At 42.6% G+C, this 10,524-nt stretch overlaps 1 protein-coding gene across 1 annotated transcript; it reads right to left on the bottom strand.

The window, feature by feature from the left end:
• Positions 1-9,321: 9,321 nt before the first annotated feature.
• Positions 9,322-10,269, bottom strand: LOC120524151 (olfactory receptor 1052-like). Its single transcript, XM_039746030.1, has one exon. The coding sequence runs from the start codon at positions 10,267-10,269 to the stop codon at positions 9,322-9,324; it is 948 nt and encodes a 315-aa protein (XP_039601964.1).
• Between the last annotated feature and the right edge of the window lie 255 nt (positions 10,270-10,524).

Below are 10,524 nucleotides of genomic sequence, written 5' to 3'. Positions count from 1 at the left end.
TTCATGTTACAATGAGTTACGTCCAGTAAAAGCTTTCAAGAACGCTCACCCTTGTTATTTTTATGTGGAAGTGTCGAGTTGTTTAAGCTCTCTGTGGCCGCGGGTGAGGCAAAAAACACAGCATTACATCTTCTACTATGGTTCTCCACACCGATACCCACCATGCTTGCGTTTTGAGCCCCCTACTGTATACTCTGATGACCTATGACTATCCGAACAATCACAAAGAGGAATTTGCAGGCGACACAGTGGTGATGAGTCGGCATGCAGGATGGAAGTGGCTATACTAGAGGCTTGGAGTCAAGAAAACTAAGGAAATGGTTATGGACTTGCGGCGGACTGCCACTCTCCCTCCTCTCCCCCTTTACATCAATGGAGAAGACGTTGAAATTGTCACCTTGTTCAACTCTTATAGGGTGAAATATTTTTTTCCAAAAAGCAATGGTTTCCTCCATAAATCAGCATAAAACATCTGTTGCTGTGTGCTGTGGCTGCTGTCGGGACGTGATCGGCAACTCTGTCAGCTGTACATGGGCAGTTCGACAGCCAGCAGGAACGCGAGGCGGGCCAGCTGTCTGCCCGGCTGCCTTCTTCACATAGCAGGTGGCAATTGCAGTGTGACGCAATCTGGTTTGTCATTGTAACTGGCGGTCTTCCAAGATGAATGTTACCACAAGTTCAGCATCACGATCAGCTGGGGGCCGTTCGCCGATGCTGGCACTCGCCTTTGTTTTTGTCGATCTCTTGTTTTTTCTGTTTTACATTAGGAGACTGACAAGTTCGAGTCGGATTTAGCGAAAATATGCAAAATGTCGTATTTTACTCGATGCATTTGTTTGGCCTCTCGCCCAATGTTGCTTATTTACTCTTCACCACTCATGCATGTGCAGAAAATCAAAGTCAAATCAACGAAGCTGACTTTCATTCTAGCAAAGATAATCGAACTGAAACGTAACGGCAAGTTTTGTCACCATTTATAGCTAATTACCATCCTCTACTCGTTAATTTCAAGTCGATATCCGTCCCGAAAGAGTTAAACACCTGGCGGTGAATATTACAAATGACATCTCCTGGAGCTACAATACGGCCTGTCTGGTAAAGAAAGCCCATCAACACCTCTACATCTGGAGTAGGCTGAAGCAGATTGGTCGGTGCCCCTCTATTCTGACCTCCTTCAACAAGCGTGTGGTAGAGAGCCTCCTTACCTACTATGGTGTGGTACAGCAGTTGCTCGGCCGTGGACAGGACAGCACAGCACAAGTTTGCTCAGCATACCCGCTTATCGAGGACATTTACACCAGCAGGTGCAAAAGTAAAGCCTCCTCCTTTGTAGAAGAGGTCACTCATCCTGCACATGGACTGTTTGCCCCACTCCCGTCAGGCAGCGACATGCGAGTACTACCAGGTTGAGGAACAGCTTCTTCATGGATGCTATTAGACTAACGAATACGAGATCACTAAATCAGACTGTACACTCTGTGCGACTTACACTACGCTTTTGCATTTTGTTCCAGTAGTCTCATGTCCTAAACTATCGCTACTACCTTCATTACATGCTGCTAATTACAGGACATATTGCAATAATTATGATTTTAGCTATAGTTATCTTACTGTATTTATGTATTAATGTAATTTCGTTCTGTTTATTGTTTTTCCGTGATACCTTTATCACAAAGTCTATGGGGTTAAGGGGCTACTTTTTAAAATATACTCCTCAAAAAAATGAAAGGAGCACTTTTGAATGAGAGTATAGCATTAAGTCAGTGACACTGGTGGGCTATTGATCTGCTCAGTTAAGGAGCAAAAGGGCTTGTTCATCAGTTTCAGCTGCTTTGGTGCACTAGGGGGGCAACAATGAGATGACCCCCAAAACAGGAATGAATGGTTTAACAGGTGAAGGTAGGCCACTGACATTTTTACCCACTCATCTGTTTTGTCACTTGTTTTCTATTTGGCTATGGTCAGTGTCACTGCTGGTAGCATGAGGCCATACCTGGACCCTACAGAGTTTGGTGGCACAGGTAGTCCAACTTCTCCAGGATGGCAGGCACATCAATACGTGGCATTGCCAGAAGGTTTGCTGTGTCTCCCAGCACAGTCTCAAGGGCATGGAGGAGATTCCAGGAGACAAACAAGCAGTTACTCCAGGAGAACTTGACAGGGTCCCTCGTAGAAGGTCCTTAACCCTTCAGCAGGACCCACCGTTATCTGCTCCTTAGGGCAAGGAGGAACAGGATGAGCACTGCCAGAGCCTACAAAATGAACTCCAGCAGGCAGGCAGGCAGGCAGGCCACTGGTGTGAATGTCTCTGACAAAACAATCAGAAACAGACTACATGAGGGGGGCCTGAGGGCCCGACAATGTCCTCTAGTGGGCACCGTGGAGCTCGATTTGGCATTTGCCATAGAATAAGAGAATTCGCAGGTCCACCACTGGCAGGTGCCCTGTGCTTTTCACAGATGAGAGCAGGTTCACCCTGAGCACATGTGACAGACATGGAAGGGTCTGGAGAAGCCGTGGAGAACGTTATGCTGCCTGTAACATCGTTCAGCATGACCGGTTTGGTGGGGGGTCAGTGATGGCATATCCATGAAGGGATGTAGAGAACTCTACAGGCTAGACAACGGCACCTTGAATGCCATTAGGTATCGGGATGAAATCCTTGGCCCCATTTTCAGATCCTGTTCTGGTTCCCCCTGGTGCGCAACGATGCCCGGCCTCATGTGGCAAGAGAATGAAGGACTTGATACCATTGACTGATAGGCTCACTCGCCTGACCTCAGTCCAACAGAACACCACTGGGTGGGACATTATGTTTGGTCCATCCGACACCTCAGACTGTCCAGGAGCTCAGTGATGCCCTGGTCCAGATCTGGGAGGAGACACCAACCGTCGTCTCAATTGGGCCGTTGTCAGGCATTGTGGCATACAAACTACTGAGTACGATTTGGAGTTGCTGCAATGACATTTTGTCAAAATGGACTCGCCTGCCTGCCCTATCATTTTGTTATGGGGTGTCTTTGATTTCTCCCTCTCTCTCTCTGTCGGTTGATCATTTTCATAGACATCCCTTCGTTCCTCACACATCACCATATCAGTCCATAGCAGTAGAGACAGCCAGCAGGATTTGTTTTATCCCCATTGAGATCTGATGTGTTCATTTTTTTTGAGAAGTTTATTCTATTTTATTCTATTATGGGGTTATCATGGGCGGCACGGTGACGCAGTGGTAGCGCTGCTGCCTCGCAGTTAGGAGACCCGGGTTCGCTTCCCGGGTCCTCCCTGCGTGGAGTTTGCATGTTCTCCCCGTGTCTGCTTGGGTTTCCGTCTCCCACAATCCAAAGACATGCAGGTGAGGTGGATTGGCAATTCTAAATTGGCCCTAGTGTGTGCTTGGTGTGTGGGTGTGTTTGTGTGTGTCCTGCGGTGGGTTGGCACCCTGCCCAGGATTGGTTCCTGCCTTGTGCCCTGTGTTGGCTGGGATTGGCTCCAGCAGACCCCCGTGACCCTGTATTCGGATTCAGCGGGTTAGAAAATGGATGGATGGATGGATGGGTTATCATGTGCGCTGTTTAAAGAGCAACAGATTTAAGAACTCTTTAATTCCTAGAGCTAAAAGCATTTTAAATTCTGTTACTTGTTGGGATTTTGGTAAATGTTAAATTCTGCATTATTATTTTGTGTATCTTTGAAAGTCAGTCAGTCAGTCAGCCATTATCCCACCCGCTATATCCTAACACAGGATCACGGGGGTCTGCTGGAGTCAATCCCAGCCAACACAGGGCGCAAGGCAGGAACAAACCCCAGGCAGGGCGCCAGCCCACCGCAGACCGTTGAAAGTAATTAATAATTATAATAATTCACTTTATTTATAAGCCACTTTACATTTGTAGTAAATCTCAAAGTGCTATATAGAAAAATTTTACAAAGACAAAACAAGATAAAAAGAGATAAAACAACAATAATTAGTGGCATTCCTGTTAATATGCTTTCCTAAAGAGACAAGTCTTTAACTGTTTCTTAAAACAGCCCCCAATCTGCTGTGATCTCAGGCTCTCTGGTAAGGCACTCCAGAGCCGTGGAGCAGCGACTTCAAAGGCTCGGTTACCCACTGTACGAAGTTTGGTCATAGGGGGTCGAAGGCGGTAGGTATTTGCAAAACGGGGGTTTCTTGTAGTGGATTGTAGTATAAGGAGTTCCTTGAGATCAGTACTGGGGCCTTTACTGTTTTTACTTTACAGGCTTCCACTGGGATCTCTTATTGGGAAGCATTCTTTTAATTTTCACTCGTCCAGTTGTATCTTTCATTTAGATCAAATGAAGTTTCTCCGATGTTGTCTTTAATTAGTTGTGTTAGTGAATTAAAGGAGTGGATGGATAAGAACTTCTTGTCTTTAATCGCCGATAAAACAGAGATGTTAATTATTGGAGGGAGTGACGCTGATCACAACAATATTCTGTCATCGTTTAACTCAGTTGGAATCCCCATTAATTTCACTGAATCAGCCCGCAATCTGGGAGTTCTCTTTGACTCTAGCAGGTGATTTAAAGCGCACATTACAAAGTTGTCCAAATCAGGTTTCTTCCATCGTAAAAATGTTGGGAAATTAAGGCGCTTTCTAAATAAACAGGATTCTGAGAAATGACTTCCTACCTTTATCTCTAGTAGGATTGACTACTGCAATGCGGTGTTCGCTGGATGTTCAAACTGTTCTTTATACAGCCTCCAGTTAATCCAAAATTCTGCTGCAAGAATTATCACAAGAACAAGAAAATGCAAACACATCACTCCAGTTCTTAAATCCTTACCCTGGCTCCCGGTTAAGTTTAGGGCAGATTATCAAAATCCTCCTTTTAACATATAAAGCCTTAAATGGCTGAGGTCCGGCTTAATTATATGAACTTATCATGACTTACAAACCTGAGCGCACATTAAGATGTCAAGATTCTGGTCTGCTTATGACTCCAAGGACTAATAAAATAACAGTGGGAGATTGAGCTTTTAGTTACAGGGCCCCTAAACTGTGGAGTGGTCTGTCTGCTACTATAAGAGATGACCCTTCGGGCTCAGACTGAAGACTCACTACTTCAGTTTAGCACACCCTGACTAGAGCTGCTGATTAACTGTACAGACTGCATCTCTCTTATCAGTCATTAGCACTAAAACATAAGTAACATGATAGTTATAATTGGATAGTAACCCTCACCTATTCTGTTTGTCTTCTTGGTACTTAAATGTGGCACTCGGTGCCACGGCCCAACTGCCAAGTTGTTTTGCCTGCCTAAGGTAAAGTCATCCCTGATGGAGGATCGCAGGAATCATGGGAAAGAGGGGTCCTTTCATTGAATTAGCTGGCCCAGCGCTGTTTCAGCTGTGGAATGGCCAAATGGGGGAGGCAGCTTGATGAATGAGGTCTCCGGGACTCTAAGACAATCCAAATCATATTATGTGATATCATCTACTGTTAAATTCTGCTCCATATTTGAAAAATTTTTATTTTTATACTGTATTGAGGATTTGTTTTGTTCTGTGTATTGTATTGTATTATATTGTGTTGTACTGTATTATATTGACCCCCTTCTCTCTCTGAACTCCCTTTCCCAAGTTTTCTTCCATTTTTTCCCCACAAGAGTGAGTTTTTCCTTGTCTTCTTAGAGAGCCAAGGCTGGGGGTTCTGTCAAGAGGCAGGGTCTGTTAAAGCCCAGTACGGCACTTTTTGTGTGATTTGGGGCTACTATACAAAAATAAATTGTATTGTATTGTATTGTCACTTCCAGTCCCGAAGACGACACTTCCTGCCGCGGCCTTTAAAGTCGCCATCTTTACAACCTTAAGGTCAGTTCTGTTTTGGACTCCGACTTGTGAACCTCTCACAAGCTAATTACCCATTTGCAGCCAGGGCACAATAACCGGGAGGAGGGGGCTGCCCCAAACCTTTTTTGATGTCTTTCGAATATTATTGTTACAGGTTACACCTTTGAATCCCCAGGCAATAAGACATAAGAGTACAAAGCAAGAAAAGGAGCGGGTTCAGACTTTTATTTGCTTGTAACATAATAAACATTTCAATTATAAATTGTGCCACACAGCCACAGCAAAGTGAGATGGACGTGGTAAATACAACCTGGATGGATAGCAGCTCTTCAAGCCAGATGTCTGGACACCCAAAGTGCCTAAATATCAGGTGGGTGGCTCTGTTACATGTCTGCATTTCACGTCGGAGCTTATTATATGTTATTAAGTTACACATTTAATCATGTACTATATGCCCAAACGTGTTAGGGAAAAGCATACCATTACAGCCTAAGTGCATTGTGCATAGTGAGAAAAGTATTATTATTATTATTATTGTTATATGGCATCCATAGCTTGGTCTTTGCCACTACATGGCCATTCAATGGAGTCCTGAAACAGCCTTCAATATGGCTAACAATATGTCACGGTCTTTTCATCATGGAAAGATGGTGAGTTTATACCACTCTTACCCCAAATCACAAACCGATTGGGCGTCACAGTACAGAATGGCCGCTGATTCAGAACCAATCATCAGCAGCCTTACTGCAGACCAACAGAATTACTTTCCCTTCCTGGACCATCTACCAATGAAAACACTTGGGTACAACACGCCCCCAGTGGCTTTTTCTTTGTGGGGGATACCTGAAAGTCCCATTTAAGTCCAAGCACAGTCACCCTTTACAAATTGGTTTAATACACTAAACCACCATAAATTTCACACAGGAGTCAGTCCTGATGAAAAACTGGGGAGTGGGAGTTAGGAAAACAGCAAAGCACTGCTGCTCTCCACAATAAAATACAACAGGACTCCTGAAACAATGTCTAATTTTACATTTGCTTTGTCTACAAATAAAGACAACTTAACCTGTCATGCAAAATAATAATTTAACATTTAACTTCTTCATCGTCTTTCTCTTCACCTTTGACCATTTCTCTGTGCGGTCGAAGTGCTTGATTAACCTTCTCCAAAGAGCTTCGGCCTGCACCTTCTCCTCAGTCAGACACTTTTCCTTCCTTCTTTAAAATAGATAGATAGATAGATAGATAGATAGATAGATAGATAGATAGATAGATAGATAGATAGATAGATAGATAGAGTGAAAGGCACTATATAATAGATAGATAGATAGATAGATAGATAGATAGATAGATAGATAGATAGATAGATAGATAGATAGATAGGCACTATAAAACAGATAGATAGATAGATAGATAGATAGATAGATAGATAGATAGATAGATAGATAGAGTGAAAGGCACTATATAATGGATAGATAGATAGATAGATAGATAGATAGATAGATAGATAGATAGATAGATAGATAGATAGATAGATAGATAAATAGATAGATAGATAGAGATAGATAGATAGATAGAGATAGATAGATAGATAGATAGATATTTTAGTATAGTAGGCAGGATAACTTTGATAGATAGATAGATAGATAGATAGATAGATAGATAGATAGATAGATAGATAGATAGATAGATAGAGTGAAAGGCACTATATAATAGATAGATAGATAGATAGATAGATAGATAGATAGATAGATAGATAGATAGATAGATAGATAGAGTGAAAGGCACTATATAATGGATAGATAGATAGATAGATAGACACTATAAAACAGATAGATAGATAGATAGATAGATAGATAGATAGATAGATAGATAGAGTGAAAGGCACTATATAATAGATAGATAGATAGATAGATAGATAGATAGATAGATAGATAGATAGATAGATAGATAGATAGATAGATAGATAGATACTTTATTTGTCCCAAAAGGGAAATTCTAAATGTTGTCCTTTATCCATCCGCCTCTGCTTTGACATCCCTCACTTTCTCTTCCTCCGTACTTATATTCCCATCACATTGTTTCTCTCTCCTCGTCACAAGTCTGTGCCTCTTCGGTCTACCTTCCAGTACTTTTATAGCTACTGTATGATGCTCACTTTTGTGTGTATTTGGTTTAAATGTTTCTCTTATTTACCCTTGTCACCAGGCCTCCAAAGTGTAAGAGCATCATAGAAAAGAAACCCATCACAATTGAAAATAACATGTAAAAAATAAAGCAATCGGAAAGAGGTGACTCACCATTGGTCATTGGAAATGTGTTAGGCTACAGTCAGTGAACAATTGGAACAAATTAAAAGTATAAAGACACACTCTCTCTCTGTCTCAGTTTTCAGTGCAGTACTGTATATAGTTAGTGTTGTTTTTATTATTATTATGTACTGCACTATTATGTTTTAGTGTATTTGTAAATGTCTCTTAAGTAACCCATTCTCCATTTTGAAGCTGGTTTCAAGGGTAGGGTTGACATCAGGAAAGGAATCTTGCCGTAAAAATCACACCGAAACCTATAAGACAACATCCCCACATAGAAGAAGAACATGGAAAAATTTCAGCCTTTATCCACCTGAAGCTAATCATATTCGGGACCAACCAGGAAAAGCTTAGGTTGCTGCTGGAAGAGGGGTTGGTAAGGCCAGCGGGGGGCGCTTACCCTGTGGTCTGTGTGTGGATCCCAAAGCCCCAGGCCACCGTGCTGTAAAAATGGTGCCATCCTTCAGATGAGGTCCCATCTCTCAGTGGTCATAAAAGACCCCTGGGCATCCTTCATTAAGAACAGGGTGTATCACAATGTTCTTATCTAAACTGTCCATAATGGCCTGTTCATTGTGACCCCCTAATCATCCCCTATCACTAATTGGCCATCTCTCTCTCGCCACTTCACTGTCTAACTGCTAATGTGTGTTGAGTGGCTGCCATTGCATCGTCCAGGTGGTGGTGGTTGAAGTGGCTCTCCACTCACTATGTAAAGCACTTTGAACAGTGTGAAAGCACTATGTAAATATAAAGAATTATTATTATATGCATAGAAAGGTAAAATGTATACTACGACAAACACTTGACTAACTGACACTTAAATAAGAGTCATATGCACCTGTTCCGACTCACTTACAAATCTGAATTAAAGATGGGCCTAGGAGGAGATCTCGCTCGTACGTCAATCTGTATAATTTGGACCTCACTTGATCTGGAGTCAGCCATCTTAGGCAGAACAGGCCTAGCTGGGCTTAGTTTTAAACTAGTACACGTAATTATATACCAATTTTGACATCAGTTTCTAGATATGACTTGTTATAAAAATATTTTATAAATAATATCTGTCTATTTGAAACTTTAAAAATGTTACACCATTTGTGCAATTTCAAGCTTCTCTATCTCTAAAATAATAAAACTGGATATTGCATTAAAGGTAAATGAAATGTGCATCATCCCACCCGGCTGACCCCATTAATGGCTATCTGGAGTTGTTCTCTTCCCCGTCCATAGCCTGTAAATGCTCCCCTTGATCTCCTTGTTCCTGAAGCTGTAGATGATAGGATTCATCATGGGGGGCACCATAATGGCTATGATGACCAGCACATTGTAAGCTTCTGCAGAGAGCTGCACTCCAATTCCTGGTAATATATAAGAAATCATCAGGGGCAAATAAAAAAGACAGACCACCAGAAGGTGGGTGAGAAGAGTGCTGAAAACTTTCTTCTTCCCATCTGCCGAGGAGATCTTCAGGGCCGCCACGACAATCCTGCTGTAAGAAAACAGAATAATTGCTAACTCTCCTACACCTGTGGCTATTGTGGTGCTGGACAGAAGAGTGAGGTGCCTCGGGTCTTCGGTACAAGAAATATGAACCATTGTAACAAAATCACAGAAACAGTAAGGTAGGACGTTGGTGCGGCAAAATGAAAGCTCTGTAGCAAAAACCATGTAGGGGGTGAGGATGGCAGCAGAAATAACATTCACCAGGAAGATGCTGATGCAGACCGTCTTCTTTGTAACAAGAGAAGGGTATCTTAGGGGGTACACAACAGCAACATAGCGGTCATATGCCATAGCAGACAAAAGAAGGCCATTTGCAACCCCAAGATGGTACACCACTGACAGTTGGAGCAAGCAGGGCCCATAAGGGACAGTGGTGGCATTGGAGAGCAGCACGGCCAGCATTCGAGGGATGAGGTTGCTACTGTTCACAATGTCAAACACTGCCAAGGTGCCAATGTAGAAAAACATGGGGCTATGGAGATGGGGGTTTATTATTATGACCACAATTACCAGCAGATTTCCCAAGAGTGTCACAACGTAGATGATGGCAAGAGCCACGATGGTAAAGGTCATCTTGTCCTTGTCGATTGCGCAGTGCAGAACAAACTCAGAGACGGTGATAGTGGCATTGGGCATCGTTACGGGTTCTCCAGTTTAACTACAAAAATAACAAAAGAAGAACAAGAGGAAGGTGTTATTGAGTTGACGACTTCACTACAATGCAACAAGTTCAGCACAGAGAAGATCACTTCCTCTTCTTCTTCTTCTAAAAGGTGGCGCACAAAAAACTGAACCATCTCCGACTCCAATGTTGACGTATATTTTTTAGCCCGTACACGAAACGGAAGATATGAAATACAAAATTCCGTACTTACTGTTTAGAGGAGGTGC

Source organism: Polypterus senegalus, chromosome 2 (assembly GCF_016835505.1).
Source record: "Polypterus senegalus isolate Bchr_013 chromosome 2, ASM1683550v1, whole genome shotgun sequence".
Lineage (NCBI taxonomy): Eukaryota > Metazoa > Chordata > Cladistia > Polypteriformes > Polypteridae > Polypterus > Polypterus senegalus.
Note: the sequence above shows the minus strand (reverse complement) of the source record. Positions and strands in the feature narration are given on the sequence as shown.

What these genes read in the sequence shown, in the direction of transcription:
- LOC120524151 (XM_039746030.1), bottom strand. Translation starts at nt 10,269, where the DNA reads ATGCCCAATGCCACTATCACCGTCTCTGAGTTTGTTCTGCACTGCGCA.